This window comes from Labeo rohita, chromosome 5 (assembly GCF_022985175.1).
Source record: "Labeo rohita strain BAU-BD-2019 chromosome 5, IGBB_LRoh.1.0, whole genome shotgun sequence".
Classification (NCBI taxonomy): domain Eukaryota; kingdom Metazoa; phylum Chordata; class Actinopteri; order Cypriniformes; family Cyprinidae; genus Labeo; species Labeo rohita.
The window spans coordinates 23,065,425-23,092,093 of NC_066873.1; the positions used below are offsets into that span (position 1 = coordinate 23,065,425).

At 38.1% G+C, this 26,669-nt stretch overlaps 3 protein-coding genes across 3 annotated transcripts; all 3 read left to right on the top strand.

Moving 5' to 3' along the window:
* The first annotated feature begins 146 nt into the window (after positions 1-146).
* On the top strand, positions 147-10,352 carry tmprss13b (transmembrane serine protease 13b). The gene is given in 14 exon segments (XM_051108878.1): positions 147-281; positions 3,185-3,338; positions 3,476-3,589; positions 3,805-3,930; positions 4,013-4,139; positions 4,411-4,506; positions 7,359-7,402; positions 7,695-7,854; positions 8,022-8,117; positions 8,119-8,189; positions 8,379-8,477; positions 9,002-9,144; positions 9,294-9,446; positions 9,579-10,352. Coding segments are annotated over 14 exon segments (1,428 nt in total). The 5' UTR covers positions 147-251; the 3' UTR covers positions 9,594-10,352.
* Positions 10,353-10,715: 363 nt separating this feature from the next.
* fxyd2 (FXYD domain containing ion transport regulator 2) lies at positions 10,716-12,615 on the top strand. The gene is made up of 6 exons (XM_051110540.1): positions 10,716-10,889; positions 11,185-11,220; positions 11,480-11,554; positions 11,670-11,706; positions 11,803-11,847; positions 12,529-12,615. Exons 1-5 carry the CDS (start codon positions 10,880-10,882, stop codon positions 11,822-11,824), a joined length of 180 nt encoding a protein of 59 aa, XP_050966497.1. The 5' UTR covers positions 10,716-10,879; the 3' UTR covers positions 11,825-11,847; positions 12,529-12,615.
* Positions 12,616-12,996: 381 nt separating this feature from the next.
* On the top strand, positions 12,997-25,939 carry arhgap35b (Rho GTPase activating protein 35b). The gene is made up of 8 exons (XM_051109171.1): positions 12,997-13,498; positions 13,600-13,724; positions 16,695-20,669; positions 21,154-21,295; positions 21,724-21,801; positions 22,014-22,145; positions 23,608-23,713; positions 23,844-25,939. The coding sequence occupies exons 3-8, from the start codon at positions 16,941-16,943 to the stop codon at positions 24,208-24,210; spliced, it is 4,554 nt and encodes a 1,517-aa protein (XP_050965128.1). The 5' UTR covers positions 12,997-13,498; positions 13,600-13,724; positions 16,695-16,940; the 3' UTR covers positions 24,211-25,939.
* The last annotated feature ends 730 nt before the right edge of the window (positions 25,940-26,669 follow it).

The window sequence follows — 26,669 nt, forward strand, 5'->3', positions numbered from 1 at the left end:
AGTTCTTTTCTCGATTTGTGTATCTGCTTTACAGTGTTTCTATGGACATGTAGTTAGGAAACTGTGTTTAAAAAAGGTTGCTGGTAAAACCAGTTAAACAGGTGAAAGAAAGCGAGAGAAAGAAATGAGTTACTACAGGGTGAGTTAGTCCTGCTCTGATGATGTAAGAGTTGTACTGCGTCACTAGCAGGTGCATGACAGAAAATAAATACATAGCTTAGGTACAGGTTGAATCTTTCCGATCTCTTCATATGGATTTCTCACCTATGGAGCACAGACAGGTATGAATACTTTAATTTCCAACGAAATGTTCTCAAAGCAAACATGGACAGGTATAACAAACAGATTTCTTGTATTCCAAGTGTATGATTAGTTCTCTTTGATACAACTTGTGTTTTGTGATTTTGTTTATATATTATTGTGAATGTATTATGATTCCTGTAATGTTTATTTTCTCTTAGTGATCATTTGTGTGTAACAGTTGTTACCTTAGTTACTTGTAGTTACTTCCGTAAGTAGAATGTATTAATAGATTTAGTAACCTAATTTGGTTAACTAAAGTAACTAAATTCTAATAATGAGGCATATTGTATGTGCCCGAGTGAATGATTCACTGTGTGAAATCAAAAACAACATGTTCCAACTGGATGCTATTACAGAGACAATACGCTCCGCAACATGCCATAAGAAGGCAGGGCTGATTATGAACCTCACAGTTCAATCCTGGTTTTAAAAAAAAAAAAACTACAAAATTGTGTTTAAAATCCAAATTCACAGTGTAATTTATTGAAAGTTGGTCATTGACAATTATTCCAAACATATATATATATTTTTTTTGTGAAATCTAAATATGGAGAACACATAATCCACTTAAATCATCTGGATTTGGTCAGACTACACTATGTATGACAAAAAAAGGATCTAGTATATTGCAAGAGATTTTGCAAGTCATCTGCTCCCACTTGCAATATACTATACTGCATCTGCAGAATACTGTGGATACTGTAACCTGTCAATATAGAAACCAAAATAAATATAGGCCTACACTATTGTGTGTAGTGTATACTCATATTAGAAACCAGTTAATGATTAATGCGTAATATAACATATTGGTGATATATATATATATATATATATATATATAGACAAACGCACACACAGTGAAGTACATTAGAAATCACTTCATTTTGTTGTATACTGTGGTATGAAACAGGCCTAAGAAGGGTCTGGTTTCATTATGAAAAACAGTACAACAAATTTACGACAAACAACGAACCTATGTATAGTAGTCAACATTTGAAGTAGATCAGAAAAGTTCATCAAAGTTGTCCTAAGACAAGAACAGGTATTGTTTTGGTTTTAGGAGAACTTTTGATTAAAGGATTTGATCCGCTTCAAATGTTGTCTTTTAATTTTTATGTACACAGGAGTTTGTACAGGCGCTTTTAAACACTCATTTGAATATGGAAAAAGAGGTTCATTGTATCAGGCGGACAGGGCTGAAAATGTAAAGAGTATTTTGGTTTCACCGTCTTCCTTCAACTGCTACCAAATCCCCACACAGTCAAATACTTCCTCAACCAGTGTGTTATAGACTGTGTATCAGCAGGTTTGTGGTAATCCCCTGTCCATATATGCATAACAGATGCATTCAAATTAACCAAAAATCAGGAGCAAAATTTTTTGAAAAAGTTTCTAAAACTTTGTCATGGTTTGAGAGTTTATTTGAGAGAATAGTTCGATTTACCAATAATTGCGCCCTCTGGTGATGAGGAGGTGGCTTTGTTACATCCACAGAGAAATTTAAATGAATTAAAGTATATTAAATTATAACTTTATATAAATTATGACAATATAGCATGGTAATAGGACTGTCAAATGATTAATCGTGATTAATCGCATACGAAAAAAAAGTTTGAGTTTGCCTAATATATGTGGTGTACTGTGTGTAATTATGATGTATATATAAATACAAACACATTCATGTATATATATTCAAGAAATATTTCTGAGTATATGTATTTATTATAATTTTTATATAATTTATAGTATATATATATATATATATATATATATATATATTGTGCATAACACATTTCTCTTAAATATATACATTAATTTGTGTGTATTTATATGTACATAATAATTACACACAGTACACACACATATATTAGGCAAACTCAAACTTTTATTCTGTATGCGATTAATTGCAATTAATCGTTTGACAGCCCTAATATACTAAACATATGACAAATAGTTACTCCGCAAAATAAATTTTAAGCGAATATCTCTCCTATGTTAGAAAGAAGAGCAACTTCACAAAGGACATTATATTTTAGCAAATTACTCTGTGACCCTACATGTCACAATTTTAAGTCTGGATGTCTTGTAGAAAGCACATTCAGGGCTTTTCAAAGATACCAAAGTTTCATCATGACCACTCCCTGTCCTTGGTCTTTAAATATGGCTGGCATTAATTTAATGATGGGAAATACGATAATATTTTGTAATGATCATTTCAGTCTGACTAATTTTCAAATTGTTTGTTATAAATTAACATCTCAGGAAAATATGATGGAGTTTCAAATCAAAATATGGCTTTCTGTTATGAAACATGACACTGGTTTCATGTCCACTGTAGAGGACACCAGGACTTAAAGCATTTATATATCAATAATACTATGAAATATCATATATTATTTTGAAAGTCTTGCCAATTATTATTTCAGTTATTACACTTCTTTTTTCATTACATATTGCCCCACAAACACATTAATATGCAAATTAGATTTAGTGTATAGGTAAATTTCATGTCATGGGAAAACCTGTTTATAGAAATTTTACACTCTTTGCATAAAGCAAACTGGTATATCTTTCAAAACATAGGTGAGAATCGTCTTTATACAAAGTTTGGTATATTAAAATCCAGGTGAGAGGACATAGCATAACATGAATAAAATATCATTTTTCAAAAATGTTATTTTTACATTTTTTTTCTTATGCTCTAAAAAATGCAATGACATGAAAAAAAATACTACATTTACAAAACATTTTTTCCTGGTAGTCAGGAGGTTAAGCATGGCCTTGACTATGAGACTTATCATAACAATTCATTTGAACTCTGAATGACATGAGTGTGTGTTTATAGAAATATAAATATCCTGCATTTATTTTATGAATACAGGCCGAGTCTCCTCCCTCATATGACTCTGTGGTGAATCACAACACACCTCCACCTTCATATCCGAGTCTTCAGACATTGTCAGCCACCCAAGCCCAGCCGTACTACATACCTCAGCCAGTACATCAAACACCTGCTCCTCATGTAGCACAGACAAGTAATATTTAACACTACCTATGCACGCAAATAGGCTTTAAAAACATGGTCATTAAAATAAATTGAGGGAGAAACTTTTAAATCATTTTTATCATTAATTTATTTGTGTCAGTAGCCATTGTTGTTTCCTTTCTGCAGTCCCAACACAGAGAAGTCAAGCTTCCTCCTTCAGGAACAGAAGGTATTGCTATGGCGGGTCGAGTGGTACTGCTGTTATAGTTGTGCTGGTTGTAATTGCCGTCTGGATAGGAGGTGAGCATATATTTTAAAGTATCTGTGCTGTCATGCCCAATGATTTGTTATCGGACATTAAATAATGTATTTTGGTTTGTGTATACTGTAATGCTTACATAACTTTCTAACAGGGATGTTTAACTAAATTTAAACTTCTAATTGTTGCAACCTCCATGAAGAGTAACTTTTCACAGGTACAGTTTAAACTCACGTTTCTGCTCTGCACTGCACAGTGCGTTATGGGTCGTCACTATGGACTCTCTCAGAGAAAGAAGCGGAGCCAGACACGTGCCCTCCTTCATCAGTCAACTGTGATGGGAAGAAAGACTGTTCTCTAGGCAGTGATGAATCTCGCTGTGGTCAGTGTCAATCATACATCAATAATGAAATCTCTTTTCAGTTGGAAATCGTATACTGATTTGATTTTAATGTTTTTTATAGTACGGTTTGGTGAAGCAAATGAATTGCAGGTCATGACCTCTCCTACCCAAAAGTTCCTTCCAGTCTGTGCACAGGGCTGGAATAAAAACATAGCAGACCAAACCTGCCAACAGCTTGGCTTTAGACAGTAAGTATAATACACAAAAACACATTATTCTTGTAATCTGAAACATAGAAGCACATATTAAACATCACTTTTTTTTTAAATACTTGAGATGATTTGCTTTTAGAGTTTTTATGATTTTTTTAAACTCTATTTCTATATTTTTGTTTATTACATTTTCACCAAAGAAAAAAGAGCCATGAAAGCTGTCATGGTGTTGAATAACAAGGAAACAAACATTAAACAGTATTAGGAAAATCTCTATGAAATGTGTTTCTGTTTTCGTGCTTTACAGGAGTTATGAAAATGGTGTCTTGCCAGCCAGCTCATCTCCCTTTCAAAGTCTGAACAGTCAGTTTACAAACACCATCCAGGGGAGTGTTAATATAAGGTACAAACCAGAAATGTATAATTTGCTGCTGAAAAACACAGAACGGCGCTATACAGAAAAAAGTATTCAGTGGATGTGGAGCTAATTTTATGCTAATACTAAAGTTTATGTACAATACATAAATACAATAAATACATAATTCTGTGGTGATAGATGCTATTTACACAAAGTAAAAACAGCATATTTTCATAGTAATGCTATTTACACTGTGCAAATAGTTATATATTCTATTTACACTATGTAAAAATAGCAGTATTTTCTTTGCAATAATATTAGTTAGAAGTTCTTTATACTACCTACTTAGTGCAAGTGGCAGATATTTGCACCTCAGTACTGCATTACATTATATGCATTATATTGCATTACATTATATCAGATGCCCATTTTCCACAAGCTGGTATTATTCTTTAGTCTATAACACTACTTAATGCTTTGGTTAAAATTTCTCAATGGTCGTGTAAAACAACACTTGTCGTCAGAAACGGCTCTGTTCACTGTGACCCGTTTCGGTGCATGCCTCTTTAAATGATAATGAGCTACTGCTCGCCCCTCCCCTCTCTTCGTTCTTGCATTAAAGTCACCATTCTTATTCATGGAGTTACAACTGCGTAAAATACATTTGTAAATTACTTGTGTGTGTACACAGCCACTCTATAAGGATAAAAATCCACCCAGTTGTATTTTTTAATCTTTATAAGTAATATGCCCTTTTTCAAATCAGGCCATTCTCAGCATCTTGTCTGTGTGACATCACGCCGACCAAGGTCACTCCAACGAGTTGATTGACATGACCGTCTTACCTTAGACCTGCCCTAAATGAGCTGAGTGAGCTAAGAACTGGTTAGGACTGAAAGGAATACAGCTGTAGCTACTGGGCGTGGGCCCATTTGTGATTAAGCTTCACCTACAGCAGAAGTGAGTATAAGGATTTTTTTATGCATTTTCTAAAATCACCTTTCTTAATAATGTGCTAGTTAGCAAGTTTCGCAGCTAAATATGGCTAAAGTAAACAATACGGCTCATCGCCCTACAGAATAGAGGGGCAGGGTGAGCAGAGCCCATTAGTATTTAAACGAACATACAACAAACGGCTCGCTCTAAAAGGGGCTGATTTTGACAAGGTAAAAAGGGTTTTTATTACACTACCACTGAGAAATTTTAACTAAAGTATGGTATAGACTGCTCATTAAGATCCTAAAGCAGAGGTCTCAAACTCAATTCCTGGAGGGCCACAGCTCTGCACAGTTTAGCTCCAGCCAGCTCCAACTCACACCTGTTTGGAAGTTTCTAGTAATCCTGAAGAGCTTGATTAGCTGGATGGTGTGTTTGATTAGGGTTGGAGCTAAACTGTGCAGAGCTGCTGCTTGCGTCCAGCGTAGACAAGGTGTGAGACTATTAACTTTATCCGCATTCGTCATGAAACTTGCTAACTAGCAAATTATTAGGAAAGGCGATTTGCAAAGATTCATAAAAAAAAAACTTATACTCACAACTTATCCTCACTGGATTACAAACAGGTGGTACCAATCCATCCTTCAGGAACAACTTTTTAGCAATACCTGCTAAATTCGGTTGTCGGTTCCTCTTTTACTCCTTAATTGCGTTCTGTACACACATAATTCACCAAAATACAGGTATTGGCAACCACATTTACAGATATTCTGTGTGTACGGAACCAAACTGAACAACTAGTTTTTAATGATGATGTCACCAGATGTAGGCCAGTGCGTGCGCATATACCACAGTTTCGGGATGATATTGAATAATAATTATGGAACTCACTCCCGCATTTAAATGCCGTTGTCACTCTTGAAACTTGCAGTGTGTATGTGGCCACAGACAACTGTTTACAAAGCAGTCTGGTGAAATTAAATGGACAAACATACATGCATTAATGTAATTCGGGGATGCATTCTTTTCAAAAACAAAGATAATCCACTTTGTCTATCCAGCGGCTCCGATGTCGGGAGTAAATGACGACTGCTGTGTGCATTAATACATCCAACCAAAAAACACCTCAGTTGCTTAGGAGACATTCTTGTCTACATCTGTTCCGGCGTCGAAACAATGGTGGCCTGTTTACAGCTCCTTCAGGCTGGGTCTATGCTAAAATGGCAGTGTACGTCAACAGTCGTGGGAGGGGGCTGTGCAAAGTGACATCACTTTGCCCAGAATCTGTGAATGGCTGGCTCTGAGAAAGTGCTTATGATTTGTGGGGATTTAAAAAAAAGTGCTGAGTGGATTTTTATCATTACAGGGTGGTTGTACACACTGCCAAGACACATTTAAGTTCAAACACCAGGTAAAAGTGAATTTTGCATCCAATGTCCCCTTAAAAAATTATTAAATGGATGCCACCTTATTGGGACAAGCCCTCTCGACTCCTACCCCTTACCTTAACCAGTAAACACTCATGAGGCACTTTATTTGTCTGCGTTTTGATATTTTCCTTAATTGTATTGAAAATAAATGCCTTTCTGATCTGATATGTGATGTAAAAGGGGAGAAGAACAAGTTCAACAAAAGGCGGATTCGAACTTGGCTCGATCGTGTTAAAAAATCAGTTACAAACCACTGGAGCTGTTATTTAGCAGCAGTTTTTTGTAATGTTGACTAGTCCAACCACACATTGATGAGTGGAGTTAGTGTAAATAGCCTCTGCCAACAAGGCGGGCTATTTGCACTTAGTGTAAATAGACACTCCGATAAAGGAATCACTGTGGACTTGGCAATACATAACAAAATTATGAAATTGTATAATGATTCAGTACATTTAGCTGCAGAAAGGTGTGAGGAAACACCAAAAATACTCTTGGTCTATTGTGTGTGTAACAATGTTGTTTTAATTGCAGTACGTCCTGTACTGGTCAGCAGATTGTATCCCTGCAGTGCATTAGTGAGTACCCTACACTATAGCTACATGTTATCACTGTATGATAACGCTATCTAAATCTAAACCAGGGGTAGCAAACTCCGGTCCTGGAGAGCTGCAGGCCTGCAGAGTTCAGCTCCAACCCTAATTAAAACTCACCTGCCTGTTGCTTTCTAGTAACCATTCAGACCTTGATTAGCTTGTTCAGGTGCGTCTGACTAGGGCTGAAGCAAAACTATGGAGGCCTGGGACTCTCTAGGACTGACGTTCAACACCCCTTGTCTAAACACTCTTTTACTTTCCCTCCTCTGTTTAGAGTGTGGACAGCCACCAGGAACGAGGATCGTAGGGGGAAGTCAGGCTTCTGAGGGTGAGTGGCCGTGGCAGGCCAGTCTGCATTTCCAAGGGGGTCACACATGTGGAGGAACTCTGGTGGCTCCAGATTTTGTCATCACTGCTGCTCACTGCTTCCCCAAGTCAGTATACATAACATTACACAGATTTGATGACTAGTCTATACGTTGGAAACAATACTGTGGCCTGTAATTATAATTAAGATTAATGAAAACATTAGCAAACAATATCCAAAAAGCATGGATGGATAAACAGATGAATGAATTTGCTTTTTCCCCCCCTTTCTTAGAGCAACATCCGGCTCTCGGTTGCCTAGTAACTGGAGAGTGTATATTAGTGTGGTGTCCCAGCTCCGGCTACCCAACCCATATTATGTGAACAAAATCATTACATGAGAATTATGACTCAACGACAAAAAACTATGATATTGCCTTGCTAAAACTCACTAAACCTGCCAGTAAGTTTGTACATGTACATAAAATTCTGAATACATAGGTACTCAAATACATATGATGTTTAAGACATAATACATAGTTTAACTGACATTAACCATACACACCACTGTCTAAATTACAGTACCATAAATATAAAAATCAAGAAGGCACTTCTGACCACTGACATGTTTTGTACATACTGTTAATTAAAGATGACATACAGCCTGCCTGCCTGCCTGTGTTTGGCCAGACATTTCCTGCTGCCAAACAGTGCTGGACCACAGGTTTTGGAGTTACCCGGTTTGAAGCTGGTATGTATGTGCATGTATTTAGTTGAGTTTGAATGTATTAATTTATGTATTAATAGAGTGTTTTCACGACACGTCATCAATCGGCCATTCTGATGTCACTGAACGTAAACAATGCCACTGAACTGAATGAAACTTGCATATTTTGCTGATTATTGCTGTAGAAAACAGTCAATTATTGTACTAATTGATCAGACCGGGAAAAACATTTGTAGTATAGACTGCCAAAAGTTATAACTAATCAAGGAGAAGAGTGCAAAAAACTGTCTGAGGAACAAAAGGTGTTTGTAGTTGGCCAAACTGAACCAGGACTTTCAGGGCAAGAATTTTGACATCAGCTTTCACATGTTTTTTTTCCTTAGCATAAATTAGCAGAATGTATTCAATAATACATTAACCATGCAATAAATGCTGTTGTTTACATCCGAGTATCTCCAGTATGGCCCTGCATCTGGGTAACTGACCAAGCCGTGACGTAAGTGCAAACCTTCTATAATGCTGGCCTTTCTCCACGTGTGTGTTTGCAGAAAGTAGTTCCACTGTTTTGATGAAGGTCGATGTAAACCTGATAGACTCAGATGTGTGTAACTTAGCTACTGTTTACAATGGACGTATCACTGAGAATATGCAGTGTGCAGGAGATCTTCAGGGAGGGAAAGACTCCTGCCAGGTTAGACATGTTCACATATTCAAAAGCTTATGAATGCTGCCACCTTTTGGTACAGTAATATATTGCAGTTTGAACTTTGTACTGTTTAAAATGCTTTTCCTAGTTCATTCAGTATTATGTCTTCTTTTTCAATCTCGCTCTCTCTCCAGGGGGACAGTGGAGGTCCACTGGTGTGTAAAGTTGATGATAAATGGTTTCTCACAGGCGTAACAAGTTGGGGAGACGGCTGTGGAAGCAAGAACCGTCCAGGGGTCTACAGCAATGTAGGGAAGCTTTTAATGTGGATATATGGCAAGATGCAGGTAAACACACTTATGTGTTCTTACACAATGTAAATATAAACAATAAGCATTGTGAGCTCATCATAAGCTAACATACTTGGATTTCCTTTTTTTTGTCCTTGTTTCTTTCTCGCTCTGTTTCCTTAATTACAGCAAGAGCGTCCATGACCTTCTACAACAGTGAAGAACAAATCCTCACATTCTACTCTGCTGTGTAAACATTTTTATGTACTGAAATATGTTTTCTCCTTTTTTTTAAAGTGAAAGAGCACACAGTGACATGCACTTTTAAAGTAAATATATATTTCTGTAAAAAAAATTAATTAATTATTTAAATCATGAAGAATCAAAAAGTCTTCCTTTTGTAAATGTGTCTGTTTTATTTGGAGATATTAATGTTATTGAATAAAAACATGGATTGTATTAGTGTTTGTGTTTTATGTACTGAGGAGGCCATTAAGTATGCTGTTTCCTAACAATATATGTTACACGTAGTTTCAATAATATTTTAAATTGAATACAGTGAAGCAGCATACTGTACTGAAGTCACCTTCACTCTGAGAGTAAATCAGTATGTTGTGATGATTTAAAAAAAAACAATATTACTGTTCTTGAGAACAATTTCTTTTTTGTCTGAAGGGTGAACATTGTCAGGATCTTTCAACTTAGTCATAATTATTAACTTTAGAAACAATCCCACGTTTTTACACGCTGATTTTCCAACTCCAGCTGTACGTAGACACAGGAGAGTCAATATTTTCCACTTGCACTAATTTTGAAGAGCAAACTACTAAAACAATCCATTAGATTTATGAATACTTCCACATGAAAGTAAAGTTATGTATTTGTTTTACACTTCTTTACTTGTTCTTTAGGAAATGACAGATTAACTTTTAACTACCCACTGAAATAGAACGAACGTCTCAGTGTAATTTATTAACCTAATTTAACATTTATTAACATAATAAAAAAATGTATATTATAAAATGTGTGTATATCATTTTTGTATTTTATGTCATGAGTTATTTATCTTATATCAAATTATCTGGCCTTCAAAGATAAAATCTGTCTCTCATGGTCTGCTTGCTTCCCAATGAGATTTAATGACCTTGCCAGCTTATTTCAATGGCACATTCACCAACGCTCAGTGGTTAGATATTAAGGAATGACTCAAAGGCTTGTGTTTATGCACATGTTTTGAGGTTTACTGGATAAGACAGGTCAGAGCGAAGGGTTTGAAGGTCGTTATATGTGAAGCACACACACTCTTTCTCTCCTCCCCGTAGCCCTCACTGATTTGTCATTTGCTCCACCAGTTACAATTCCACTATCAGAGAGTTTAAGAAACTCCCTTCAAACACACAAACTCCTCTTTGACTTACCCTCACACACATACATCACAGTTCTGGAATTATCAACTCTGAGAGCTTTGAGATTCTGCACTACTGCTAACAATGGGAGTGGGTAAGTTTGATTCAACTTTAATCAGTATATCAAAACTAAAAAACTTAAATTGATAGTTCACCCAAAAAATGAAAGTTCTGCCATCATTCAGTCACTCTCATGTTGCTCCAAACATGACTGATTTTTTCCTGCAGAACATAAAAGATATTTTAAAGAATGTTGGAAACAAACAGTTTTGGTTGATTTTTGTTTGAACTATACATTTAACAAATTTAAACGTATTAGAGAAAGTAAAAAATAACATTTATGTTAGGTTTAAAGTTAACATTGTACCCTCTGTGTGTTCTCTTTTAAGAAAATACTGAGTATTCAGATGCTGATTTCACCTACGGTAAGAACGTCTGATGGTTACTTATACTCCTTCACATTAAAGTGACAGAACTGTGAAATGATCATAAACATTTTAAAGTAGACAATGTAATAATGTGAATGTTGTAAATTTGTTTGCATCTTATTTTATATATCTCAAAGTAAATAACAGTTCTGCTCTCAACAGCCAGTAAACAAGTTAAATTTGTACTTTACAGCTATTAATGCAAATTTTTTACACACTTTTTTGGATCTTCATCTTATGTGTGTTCTTATGCCAGATTATGAGTTAATCAGAAGAGGTGGGCTGATCTTCGCAGCTGTTTTGTTCTGTTTGGGCATGGCTATCATATTCGGTGAGTATGTCTAGATTCTTGCAATCTCTACACACATTCTAATAAAAATACTCGTAAACAGAAATGCACGTCATTTTTTCCTCGTATAATTGAACGTTATCTTCTTTTCTGGCAGGCAAAAGGCTCAACTGCGGAAACAAGTCGTCTAATAAGTAAGGCTCTTAAAATATTCAAACAATAAAAGATACAATAAAAGATAAAACACACACATTCTCTCTCACTTACCTCTTGGTGTGTCTTTTCTGTAGGCATGAAGACAGTGATCTTTGACCTCTCCTTCATTAACCTTCACTGTGAGCATGCACGTGTATTAACATACAGTGGTACATTTTTAGGAGGCACATTTCTAGCAAGCATTACCTCATGTTTAATAAAATAAATGTCATGACTTTCTGTCAAGAAAGCATTTTAAAATGACTTTTAAAAGGTCACGGTCTTACTTCCTTATCTCAGAAACTCTGAATTACAGATTCACAACACATACAGTTAAAGTTTACATACACCTTGCAGAATCTGCAATATGTTAATTGTTTTACCAAAATAAGAGGGATCATACAAAATGCATGTTATTTTTTATTTAGTACTGACCTGAATAAGACACTTCACATAAAAGATATTTACATAGAATCCACAGGAGAAAATAATAGTTACATTTATAAAAATTCAACTCCCGTTCAAAAGTTTACATACACTTGAATCTTAATACTGTGTTGTTACCTTAATGATCCACAGCTGTGTGTTTTAAGTGATAGCTGTTCATGAGTCCCTTGTCTTTTATGTTTTATATTTTAATGCATTTTGTATGACCCTTCTTATTTTGGTAAAATAATTAACATTTTGCAGATTCTGCAAGGTGTATGTAAACTTTTGACTTCAATCGTATAAGCATATTAAAAGAATGTTGATGGACACGATTCCCATTTTATTTCATTTCCCTTTTATGCAATAACCAAATTCCAGTTCTCTTTCTACAGGTGAATGGACACTTCAATAAATTCACCAAGGATGACGATTTTATGATTATTTGTGGTCTCAATGTACAGTGAAGATTTTTTTTTTTTATCAGATATTGTTAATTTTCATTCACAAGATCTATGTATACTCTCACAATAAAATAAAAAATGACTAAAAATGGTTATTTCTTTGAAATCGTGTTATAGTTTTACAAATTAAAAAAGCATTAAAAGCAAATACAGCAAACTGGGAAGTGTTACGTCCAAAAATCTTGATAAAGCGAAATTTGACAATGAGCAGTTATTAACATACTTACAGAGCACGTGTTACACACAGACCCGTTATATTTTAAGATAGTGCTTCACACAGTTATTTTTAGAAGTGTATATACCATCACAATCATCTGCAACAACATCAATCACGCTGTCTTTGAAAGGATGCTGCTTCGCCTTTAGGTCGGGCCTGCGTTTGCGTGCGCGCGCTCGAGCTCGGCTCTTGTAATTGGCTCAGCGCTGTGCTGTTGTCCATGCGCCACTGGGCGAGTCTCGGCTGTCTCAGTAACCCTCTTTTATCCTCAAAAAAGGAGAGCGAAAGAGGGCAGACTCAGAGTTGGGTTCGGGCGGAGGGACCGCCATTATTGGGAGGCTTGGACAACCACTTTCACCCTCACGCACAGTGTATATATCTCTTACCGTTTAAAGACATGCGTGGCCCAGATTGCTCGTGATTTGGCTACGAAAAACTGGATGTTGTGTCTCAGTGTAAAGGCATCGCTGCATGCCGTCTGCACACGGTGAAATCAGCATTTTACGGCCACAACAAAGGGCACTATAATTGATCAAAACCAACGTGCTTAGGCCGGAGGAAGAAATTAAAACAAGCCCTTTTCTGCACGGAAACGACTGGCCTCCAAGAAAGGACATTTCTTTGTTTGGATATGTTTAGCCGTCGGTGGATTTTCGCAGCCGTTTCTATGCGAACGCGAGATCAGTAAGTTGCGCCTGACAAAAATATCCCTTGGAAACTGCAAGTCTGTCAAGCCACAGCCAAACAGACCTCACGGAATTTAATGTCCTCGGCTTTTTACCTAGGCTTTTGTTTTCCTTTCTTTCTGGTTTCCAACAACACTGACCGAGCCGGTTGTAAGCCCCTTCGCGCTGGCCTGGCCGAGGGAAGAGGGATTGAGAAGGGAAAGGGAGGACAGAGAAAGGCACTGGTACGTACGTATGTGTGTATTACCCCTGGTGTTTCATTAAAAACAAATATTAGCGAGCAAAGTAGACCTTGTCACCTACGTGACAGATTAAAGAAGCATATAGATCGAATAATCTTAAATAAGGAGTGGAGTAGTAGTACAGAAGGGAAATTGTATGTTCAAATACAAGTGCTGTCTATTGTGCAGGCAGCGCCTTGGTTGCACTGAAAACGGATTTATCTTGCACTCTTATAATCTCAGAATGTTATAAGTTGGCAGACTATTTTCTCACGTGATGTGCACCTTAGTTGCTATGTAACGCTGCAGAATTGCAGAGTACTTCATTTGTAGAATACACCAACTAAATGTACCGAGTCGCGCTAATGTATTATAACCGCATACTATGATTTAAATATGTGAGGCAAATGTCACAGACTGTTGAGTGTGTCATTTCTGTTGCAGCACCACACAGACAGCTGAGCTGCTCGTAGGAAGGCAGTTCTGAACCATGACATCCGCATTACGTTGCTTTCTTGCTTAGGCTATCCTGGGCCTAGGCTTTAGGAGTGAAATCCTTTAGCAGTTGCTTTCTTTAGGGTTCAGAACTTCGGATGTGTATTTTGCTTGAAGAGTGTGCGGTGGCATGTCTTATTTTGGCGTACACATACAACCACAAGAGTGTCTTATGCATATTCAATGCATATATTTCTCAGTGTCGAACACCACAGTGGGCTACGGCAAGTACAGGGAAGTCAGATCATCAGGTTGTGTCTTGGTCTGGCAGTTGAAGATGGGTCTAAACAGCTGGTAGACTCAGATGTTACGTAGTACTAATCAAACGGTATTGTCACTAGCAGCCACTTTGCACTGCACCTGACCCGCCTGCGGATCGCCTAGTTTGAGCTCTGTATCCAGACGGGGTCTGTATTTTAGTTTTCAAGTCTACAACACCAGATGCTGCATTAGGATTTACAAGCAAAACATTTCTTGTGTGGTACTGTAGCGCTTAAAGCAAGCAGTAGGAATATACCTGCTGTTGAGTGCATTGTCCAGGAATAGCTCTAGAAAACACCATTTTGAATAGCTAATTGTCATTTAAATAAGTTTTTTTTTATGTATTAATATGAATAAAGATTTTTTTGTAATACTGTATTCATTCTTCTCTTATTTATATCAATGCACCAACTGGTTTCCACAACTGCATACAGTATGTGACTATGCCCTAAGATAACAGTTAGCTCACCGAAATATGAAAATTCTGTGAGAACTTTTTTTTTTTTGTAAAACACAGTAGGTGAAATTAAGAATATTCTGCCCACTCTTTTCTATATAATTAAAGTTAATGAGGAAAGGGGCTGTCAAGCTAAAAAATGACAAAAAAAAGCATCATAAGAATAGCCCAACAACTTAAATTTCGGTCTGTTTTTCAAATAAAGGTATCATATGGCTTTAGAAAACATGGAATATAGCCCATCACATCGGCTACTTATGATGCTTTTATGGTGCTTTTTGTCCTTTGTGAAGCTTGAAAGCTCCAGTCCACATTCATTGTAATTGCATGGAAAACAGCAATCAACTACATTATTTAAAAATGTCCCCTTTGCATTTCATGGATAAAAGACACCCATATGGGTTTGGAGTGACATATACATGAGAAAATTACAGAACTATGGGTGTGCTATTGTGTTTGAAATAATACAGAAATGGTTAAAGAAAAGAAATCATTAAATGCTGGTAATATTCTATTCACCAGTTCTTATTTGTTTAAATGTGCTTACTATTAGATCCAGCTCTTAAAATGCTTTGAAAATGTAGGTTAACTGTTTGACCCTAACTGCTAAGTGCAACAGTTCACTGCCGAGGAAGTAGTTACCTTTACTGTTATTTCAGATTTTTTGTATTTATTATATTATGCCTTAGTATTTTGTATACAGTATTGTAATCACACATTATACAACCTGATCCATATCTACAACCAGAATGTCATGGAAACTTGAATGAATGAGCAAACAACCACATAGCAACACTTTACAAACCATTTAGAATGACACCCTGGCAATGTTTAGGAATTGAGTGTTGAACTGGCAAACACCAGTGACATTTTATTCAGATGATGAATTTAGTGTAAAAGTGGTCATTAATATGGTGCTTACTGTATTTGAGTATTTACATAGTATTTGCATCGTTTTGCAAGTATTTGCATTTGTGTTTGTTTTTTACAGTATATGTTAACATTTACTTGAACTTTGAGATGTGAAGTGACAAATTCAGACAACAGAACAGACTTAATTCCTGCAAATGAAGTAATCAGGAATTTCCTAAGTCTTTAAACAGCAGCACTAGAACTAGCTAAGGATAATAGTGGATTAATTACATGCTGGAATTATTGCTTATGTCTGCTGTGCGAGAAAGCACCATTATTAAAAGGCCAACCTACATACTGTATGCAATATGGCCATTTAAAAAACAATTTTAAGTGATGTTTTGGAAATTGGGCAAATCACAAAAACTAAACACAAATAACCAGAAATTAGCAAGCAGTACATGTTCAAATTCAAAGTACATCATGAAACCAAGTGTAAATAGGTTGAATTATGATTGCGAAGGACTGTAATGTGAACTATTCTAACTATTTTTTTTAAATATTTATGTAGTTGTGTAGGTTTGCTAACACAGGAATTTATTAGTATCTGATAATGCTAGAAATCCATCAGAACTTGATGAAAATTTACTTTGTTTTGATTTGAATTGTATTATTTATCAATGTTTGTTCATAATATTATTTAAGTATTATTAAAGTAATATCATTTTAGAAACATTGAAATGTATTAATGTATATTGTTAAGTTCATTAAGGGATACATTATCATCTTAATATCTGTGGGAATTCATAAAGCAGTTTAAAATTCTTTGAAATTTGCCTTTTGGGCAAACAAAGCACATAATTTTGCTGATAATTGGTTTGTTCTTTCTCCCTCCCTTTCTCATTTAGGCTAGCTCCAATTTCTGCTTCTCCCGCCTTCGCATCTTCATGTCTCCTCTCTTATCTCTGATTAGTACCCTCTAATATGGGCAAAACATACAAGCAGTTTTCTTGACCTGAAAGGATGATTAAAACATCAGAACTAAAGCCTCAATTGTAAATCAAACACAGGGCCCTGACTTTTTTTATGGACACGTTTTAAAGAGTCTGCCTCTGTCAGCCTTTGGGGCATGGCAAGATGAATGACTGTGTACGATGATGATGGCTAAAAAGCAAGACTCCCGAATGCCTATCTACAACCTCGTTGTTGTTGGCCTGTCGGGAACCGAGAAGGAGAAAGGGCAATGTGGAGTTGGCAAATCATGCCTTTGTAACCGCTTCGTCCGTCCTAGTGCGGACGACTTCCATCTTGATCACACTTCTGTGCTGAGTACTAGTGACTTCGGTGGCCGGGTTGTCAACAATGACCATTTCCTGTTCTGGGGAGAGGTGGGGAGAGTTTTGGAAGATGGTGCAGACTGCAGGATGCATGTGGTTGAGCAGACCGAATTCATTGATGACCAGACGTTCCAGCCCCATCGCAGCACAGCCTTACAGCCTTACATCAAAAGAGCTGCCTCTACCAAACTGGCTTCTGCTGAAAAACTCATGTACTTCTGCACTGATCAGTTGGGACTGGAGCAAGACTTTGAACAGAAGCAAATGCCCGAAGGCAAATTACAAGTGGATGGCTTTCTGCTTTGTGTTGACGTCAGTCGTGGTATGAACCGCAACTTTGATGATCAAATGAAGTTTGTCACCAACTTGTACAATCACTTAAGCAAGACAAAAAAGCCTATTGTGCTAGTTCTCACCAAGTGTGATGAGGGTGTGGAGCGATACATCAAGGACTCTCATACCTTTGCCATTACAAAAAAGAACTTGCAGGTTGTTGAGACGTCGGCGCGGTCTAATGTCAACGTTGACTTGGCTTTCCTTACCTTGATACAGCTCATTGATAAGGGAAGAGGTAAGCCCAAGATCATACCTTACTTCGAGGCATTGAAACACCAGAGTCAACTAATTGCTTCTGCGAAAGACCGCTACGAGTGGTTAGTAAACCACATTGTGAAGAACCACAATGAAACATGGCCCAACGTTAGTCGACGAATGCAGACTTCGCCTGAATACAAGGAGTATGTATTTTTAGAAGGTACGGGTAAAGCTAAGAAGCTATTTCAACAACATATTCATCGGCTGAAACAGGAACACATTGAAAGACGTCGCAAAGCATACTTGAGCGCTCTTCCACTGGCCTTGAGTAGCTTAGTGTCTGAGTTGGATGAAATTGAGCATTTGAGTTGGTCTGGGGTCCAGAAGGTCCTTGAGTCTAAAAAAGACTTTGATCATTGGTTTGTGGTACTGGACGATGCACCATGGGAGGACACGCCGCATCTCGACAACATGGAGGATGAACGTATCCCCTTTGATGTGCTAGACACCACGGCTGCTGAAATAATCTTTGATGCACACCTTGAACACTTGCGCAATGAATGCAAGCGTGCCCAGATGCGTCATGAGTTCAAAGCAAAATTAGCATCTTCACCATTCGTTACCCCTGGCAAGCCTTGGGAGGAGGCCCGAAGCTTCATCATGAATGAAGACTTCTACCAGTGGCTTGAGGAGCCAGAATATTTAGACATTTATAACCGGCACCAGAAAGCGATCATAGACAGGGCAAAAGAGGATTTTCAGGAGCTTCTGCTGGAGTACTCTGAACTCTTCTATGAACTTGAGGTAGATGCCAAACCTAGTAAAGAGAAAATGGGAGCAATTCAAGAGGTGTTGGGTGAAGAACAACGCTTCAAGGCCCTTCAGAAATTACAAGCTGAAAGGGATGCTTTAGTGCTGAAACACATCCATTTTGTGTATCACCCTACGAAGGAAACTTGTCCGAACTGCCCACACTGTGTTGACAACAAAATTGAGCAAATACTAGCTTCGTGCTTCCCTGCACAATACCCTTCCTTTGGAAAGTCCAATATGTTTGATGGAAAGGTAGACCGGATCAATCTTGTTATACTGGGCAAAGATGGTCTTGCTAGAGAATTAGCCAATGAGATTCGGGCATTGTGTACCAATGATGATCATTATATGCTTGAAGGTAGAATGTATGAGCTTGTCCTTCGGCCCATTGAGGGTAACGTTAGACTTCCTGTTAATTCATTTCATACATCCACATTTATTCCCCACGGATGCCTGTGTTTGTACAATTCAAAAGAGTCCTTGTCATATGTTGTAGAGAGTATTGAGAAGTTGCGAGAGTCCACGCTTGGCAGAAGGGACAACCATATGGCTCAGCTTCCCCTGTCACTCTTATTAGTAACCAAAAGAGGAGTTGGAGGACTGGGTGACATTGGTGGTGAGACCGCTCAAGCGTTAATCTCACAGGGTCAGCAGGTAGCCATAAAACTGCAGTGTAACTACCTGGAACCGGCCTCCCCAGGCAGTGGCTATGGGCGAAATGTGAATGAAAAGCAGATCAATCAGGTCCTGAAGGTTCTACTTGAAACAAGGAGGACTTCTACGTTTCGTAGCTGTTCTCCACCTGCACCTCCGCTGCCTCCATGTATTCGAGAATTACAGCAGGATCAGAGTCCAGAGGCTGAATTGCGCATCGTCATGTGCCTAATGTGTGGAGACTCCTATGACGTTGATCAACTTCTTGCGCCATTCCTGCATCCTCAACATTGCAAGCCAACCTCTCCTCAGACAAGTGGCACTTCAGTGCTGCTGGAACAAACAATTGGTGGTCACAAGCATACAATTGAACTGTCTCTAATGTCATACCACGCTTCTTTTGCCACTCGTAAGAGTCGGCTGGTGCATGGCTACATCGCTGTATACTCTGCTAGCCGCAAGGCTTCTTTTGAAACCCTGTGTGCCTTTTTGTGTGAGGTTCAGGACATTGTCCCAGTTCAGCTGCTTGCAGTAGGCGAAACCCGGACTGAGCTTCTGGATTCTGAGTTTGCTCATGAGTTGTTAGTCCAAGGTGAAGAACTGGCCCGTGAACTTGAGGGACGGTTTTGCAGTATCGTCTGTGGCGCTGGAGGAGTTGTTGGAGGACTACACAAACTAGACCTGTTGGAGCATTTTTTCACAGAGGTGTTAGAAAAGAGAACTATTGTTGAGGCCAGTCATATGTATGAAAACGTCGCAGAAGCCAGTAGCACAAATGAGAATGTGTACTCGCCACACTGTGGCTCCCCAAGCCCTGTCACAATGCTGTTAGACTCTGAGGAAGACATGGAAGCTTCCCCGCCTTACCATGATGGCACACTCACCTCACATGGTGGATTCAAACTGCCTGACCTGGACTCAGGTGACACATTCTCTGTGATCTCTGACCTTAGCACTTTTGAGAACAAGCTAAATAATAAAGTTCCTCCGCAAGTAAGACCCAAACCTAGTGTCACATTTGACCTTAGAAAACCAAATTTTAATCCGTACGTGGATGCGGTCAGCCATCGGCGCTCCCTTACGTCCAATGTGACATGGCCTCTAGGAGGAGACTATGATCCTTCGGACTACGCTGAGCCAATGGATGCTGTCTCTAAACCCCGGCCCAGCTATGAGGACAGCATATATTCTGTGCCACATGACAGCACACAGGGCAAAATTATTACCATCCGCAATTCCAATCGCATCCACTCTAATGGAGGAGGCAATGGTTCAGACAGTGAAGGGGATGGCAGCTCGTTGGAGAGACGTCGCAAGTTCTCGGCAGCAAGGGTGAAGCCACGGCTGTACCGTGATCGTTCCAAACGCCTGGGGAAGTTCAGCAGTTTCCGCACTAGTTTCTCCATTGGTAGCGATGATGAGATTGGGACACTCACAAGGTCAAAAGATGATGATGTTTCAGGACTAAAGGCAGACATACTCAGTGAAGAAGGAGAAGATCCCAAAAAGAGGAATATACTGAAAAGTCTTCGCCGACCAGGCAAAGTAAGATTCATTTCATGACCTATTTTACATGGCTTTTAAAAAAGTATGCTTGCCTGTTTTTAACATTGTGATATTTAATTTAATTGCAGTTATTAGAGACTTCATTAAAAGGGACAGTTCACCCAAAAATAAAAATGATATCATTAATTACTCACTTTCATGTGGTTTCAAACCCGTAAGACCTGTTCAAGGACATGTGACATCAGTGGTTCAACCGTAATGTTAAGAAGCTGGGCCTTGAATGTAGTAGTTGGGTTGCTGTCTGTGCAAGGTAAGAAAGCTCTCGGATTTCATCAAAGATATCATCATTTGTGCTCCGAAGATGAACAAAGGTCTTACAGGTTTGGAACAACATGAGGTGACGAATTAATGGCTAAATTTTAATTTTTGTGTAAACTATCCCTTTAAGGAGTCAAAACAATGCTCTTGTATAATTATCTTGTATAATTGTCAAATAATCTGTATTTGTCTTGCTGTTTGGCAGAAAACAAGACCAAAGCCTCGTCATTCTATCTCTAAGCCTTTGGAGAGTACCTACTTTGGGGTGCCTCTGGTCAATGTGGTTTCCTTTGAACGACCTATCCCAGTTTTCATTGACAAGTGTATTCGTTATATTGAGGCCACAGGTACATTTGCTGCTGCTGCTGTTTCCCCATCATACTCACCCCATAAGGGTTGTGCTTAGGAAACCATATAAGCTTATCATTATCGCAGTGTCCAGTTAAAATTAGATGCTTAATGGGCTGTAGCTGTCATAAATCACACCACAGCATAGTTTTGCACATAGTTCACTTTTTCTGACTGGATTTCAGTTACGGTTTGACAATGAAGTTGGTGGAACCATATTAATATGATTTTAAGAACTTTACTTTTACCGTTTTTAATAGTTGCAAGCACTGCATATTAGACCTGTATGTAGTAGCAGTTTGTAGAATTATCTTCAACACTTCAGCAAGTGTTCTGGCAGTGATTAGTACTTAATGTCTTAAAATGCTTACAATGAATCATAGAATATTTACAGCAAGATCTTGCTAATCAGCTCTTTCTCTCTCAGGTTTGACAACAGAGGGTATCTACAGGGTAAGTGGGAATAAGGCGGAGATAGAGAGCATGCAGAGACAGTTTGAACAGGGTAAGTTCAGAAGAATTTCAGTAAAAATTGTTGCGTTATGATGGTGGATTGTGTTATTGTGTTAAGGCACGTATTGTTACATATAGTACGTATGAGTGCATGTTGATCATGCACAAAAACATTGATAGATAAGCTCTACTGCTTTTGTTCTATTTTGATTCCTTTCTTTCTGTCCCTCACTTTGTTCATTTATTAATTTTCCATTTATCCAGACCACAATCTGGACCTTGTGGAGAAGGACTTCACTGTGAACACAGTTGCCGGAGCAATGAAAAGTTTCTTCTCTGAGCTGCCTGATCCTCTGGTTCCTTATAGTTCACAGGAGGAGCTGGTGGAAGCTTTCAGTAAGATTTTACTTCTAATTTTTAAAATGAATTTGTGAAGAATATGGTAAATGCATCCTAGTGCTGGGCGAAGTACTGGTTCAAACCTGTTTGAATTACACAAACAGTGTGAATTTTTAAAAAACACAGTGTTATTAATTGAGAAGAGATCCCTGTTAACTGCATACACTTCTGACTGGTTGGAAAACTTTTAGAACTATTAATAACACACAATTAATTAACTGGGCAAATAAATCAACTGTAAACGGCCATTAACCGAAGCCAGAGATGCTGAAGATGGATGTAAAAAGGAGAAAATACTGTAGCAGGCAAATCAAACTCACTGTTCACGGTGTGTGAAATACTGGAAGAAAATTCTAAATACTGAATTGACCCTTCACAAACAGCTTGACTGACAGGTGATCTGACCAATCATAATGCTGAATCCAACATTCTGTCTGACAAACAAATCAGACAGGAGAGTAGATTAACTTCGGTCGACTTACACTGAAAAATTGTGTTAACGTCTTTCTGTGGTTGAAATAAAATACGTTCTGATGTTCATTCATGGGTTTTTTTTTTGTGCTTTAAGTAAAGAAAAAAAGACTATCGGTTCATGTGTCGACTGATCTAATAAGGCAATACAGTGATCTGTCACAATACATTAAATAGCCACAAAACGGTATTTATTTTTTGAATTTCTTTAAAAAAAAAAAAAAAAAAAAACTTTTTAGGCTGAGACCTGCTTGTTGTCAGTTTCCTCTTTGCTCAGCGATGTATTTTTCACTGCACGAGAACGTGATGTGTAGTGTCAGAGCAGCATTGTTTGTCAGACATAGCAACACTAACTAAGGAGGGTGGGTTTTTGAGAAGGGTCAGTTGGGGTGGGGTTTTATTTGAATGTATCTCTGAGTGAAACTGTCTTCAGTAAACTTTAGAAGATATTTTCTGTTCATTTTACCTCCGTATAATGCATATTTATGTAGTATTTAAAAGTGCTGAGCTGCTTTGTTTACAGCAGTAACAAAGGAATCGCTGTATCGCTGCTGTTCCTTAAGCGCCACCTGCTGTCAGTGAGTGAATTTGTGTCTATGGAGGGTTTATTTCGCTCAGATGTTTAATGTAGCATAATATTACAAAGCTAATGTCAGACCGTCATGTACTTTCAATTTTGAAATGGTACAATCTAATTTACATCAAAAATTGCTCATGCTACATGTAGCATGTTTGTTTCTTTCTGCAACTGTTTCATGCATTCTGATTAACATAAGAGCACAGGCAGGGAAATACGTTGATAAACTGTTAAAACACCCGTGATAGAGATTTTTGGTCAAACCACCCAGCACTAATGCATCCTCTTGAATTCTAAAATATTACAGTGTTGCATGCAGAGAAAGCAAAATTTGATGTTATGTCATCCATGACACCATGCCTGTCGAAGCCTGTGGAGTAATCAAGTTTTTAATTTTTTTTTTGTGCATAGAAATTAATGATCGAGAACAGAGGCTTCACACAATGAAGGACGTGTTAAGACGATTTCCCAGGGAGAATTTTGATGTCTTCAAATATGTAATGAGCCATCTAAACAAGTGAGTTCGAAAACCACCTGCAGTTGCTAACTATTAGAGATCAGTTAAAGGGAAGAGACATTAAACCATACACCTCTATTTCTTTCTTTCTTTCTTTCTTTATTTCTTTATTTCTTTCTTTCTTTCTCAGGGTTAGTCAGTGGAACAGAGTCAACTTAATGACCAGCGAGAATCTCTCCATCTGTTTCTGGCCAACACTGATGCGGCCAGATTTCACCTCTATGGATGCCCTGACAGCCACACGCACCTACCAGACAATCATCGAGACATTCATCCATCAGTGTGCTTTCTTCTTTTACAACCAGCCTCCTGCTGAGTCACCCACAGGCCCCTTCGGACCCCCTGGACCACTGGTGCCCTCCGGATTGCCCCCATCCCCCACAGCCGCCCCTTCTTATTGCCCTCCGACCCCACATTTTACCCCCCTTCTGCAGTCCCCGCCACACTCTCCGCCCCAGAGCCCACACACGGCCCCTGCAGAACCACAAACACTGTGAGATGGGGAAATTCACGTGGCCTGTTATTTAGTGAACTATACACATACTTGCTTGCACACACACTAGCAATGCATGCTTACACATCTACAAACATGCTCTGCCCACACATTTAAATGCCTCTAAAACATGTAGCTTGTTTAGGTCAGTGTTGTATGTGGAAAAAAAAAAAAGCTCAATGCTCAGTCCTGCAGAATTTAGTTCCAACCTGTTCTAACACACATCTGTCATTTTTGGCTTGTGGTTGAGGTGTGCTTGATTAGGGTCGTATCTAAACTCTTTGTAGGACTGAGCACCCTAATCTACAGTTATTAACACATATCACACACAAAATGAAGGTCTGTGCGCTTACAAACTCTTGAAAATTCTTTTTAAAGCGTGTAACCAACAAAGACTCAGATCACCATGTCAGCACTGAAGCACCCTTCGTGTAGTTTATTACAGAAGGGGGATGGTGTTATTTTCTAGAGAGTGAAAATAGATGTTCTAATCAAGAAGGATACAAACGGTTTTGAAGGATTTTCCTGTTTTCTTCTTTCAGTAGAAAGCAGTTACATTTCATTTGACAACAGTACCCGCTCTTTCTCTCTTTACGTCTCTATATGCATCTGTGGTATAGAGGACACTGTAGTCCATGAAGCACCATGAAGCACTTACTCGTTGTTCAGCCTTTCATCTTAAAAACATTTTGGGAGAATAACACAATTAGCTACACTTTTCTCTTTCTCTCTCCTGTCTTATTATCTTTATTTCAAGAAGATGAATGAAATCTCTTTAGCTGCAACCATATTCACCACTTTGCCTGGCTGTTGTGTTCCACTCTACCATTATTGGTTTCTAGCCCATGCCTATTTTAAGTTACTTGAACTTTAAATGTACCATGGATTTTGAAGGATGTTTTTATTCCTTGCTTTAAAGACTTGAAGTACTGACACCTGATAGGCTAGAAGGTGATGTTGATGAGGATTTGCTTTGCTGAGTGTCTCCTGTGGATCTTTGCTCATAAATTCACCTAATGGGAGCATACGTGCCCTTTCTTTGAAGGCTGGGATTTAAATGGCAGCGGTGTCACGTGGGTTTTAGGGAATGCACTTCCAGTTAGCGCTGGTGTGGGGCTCCAGATCACTGAGACTGCAGATTTACTCTGACCTTAAACATTAGACTCTGAATCAGCAACCCACAACCCTCACACCTTAATTTTGGACTCAAGTTTTAAAAAAAATACATGAAGGCCTTTTACTGATGCCCAGTTTGACTGTTTTACAAACTCCATTGTTTTTACTTAATAATCTAAAGCACTTTTTTGTCTTTTTATATAGACCTGTATTGTGAACTGCGACACTGAATAATGATTGGTTTTCATTTTTGCCATCGTGTTTAAAAGCTAAATGGACCTCTTCAAGGTGAATGTAGAGTGGTCACACAGATTAAGCCGATACCTGGACGAAAGTTCGCTCTTGATGATTCTACATTCATTAGTATGTCCACTATTAGTATGTTTTTTGGACCTCTTGTACAGCTTGAATTTTGACTAACATGGACCTTAAATCTTTTTTTTTTTTTTTTTTCTTTTTGTCATCTCCATGTAACTGGATTGGAATGACACGATTTGCCTCTTCTGCTTCTACCATCTCCATGTTCTGTCTAAACTCTTCTGGACAAATCCATGATGTATAAAGATACAATGATTCATCGAATGTGTAGATTGTATGTATATTACCTTTTTTTTTTTCTCTCTCTCTCTCTCTCTTAAACCACAAAGCTTCTGATGTGAAGGAAATTATTCCTAAATGTATTTTGCTTGAAATGCCACTTCCTATTTCTATCCAGCCAAGGTAGAAAAGCTGAAGTACCAAAGTAGTGCAATGTGGCTGATGAGGGTTCAACACCAGTTGTACATATTTTGATGACGGGTTGGGGATTGAGTATATCAGATTCAACTCAGATACTTGACATATGGCAAATCTCTGATGATTAGACAACACTTTCTTTCATGATCCTCTTCATTCTGTGTATCTGCTGCTTTTCTACCAGGCTGAACAAAACTGAAAAAGTCCCAACTTTACTTGAAGTGTAATATTTTCCCTTCCTTATAGAGATTTCCAGCAAACTGCTGGAAAACTCTAGAATTAGCAACTAGTCCAGATGTTGATACAGCCATCTCTGTGTGTTATACTTGTAAGAATGCAATTTCTCTTCAAGCTAATGTGATTCGTCCAGAAAATGATGGGTAACTGTGAAAGTTATCATGATGGTTAAAGATTTGAGGCCTTTTAAGAGTGCCACAAGATGTTCTGTTAAGTAGAAGTGTTTGTAGAAGTAGAACTTCTTTGGATTTGACTTTTGTTTTGGGTTTTTATTTTCTCCTAAAAGTCTGAGTATGAAAACTTGTTTATTCTCTGTCCGTTGTTGCATTGTGTTCGCCAGAATATGGAATACTGGCAAAAAAAAAAAAAAAAGAA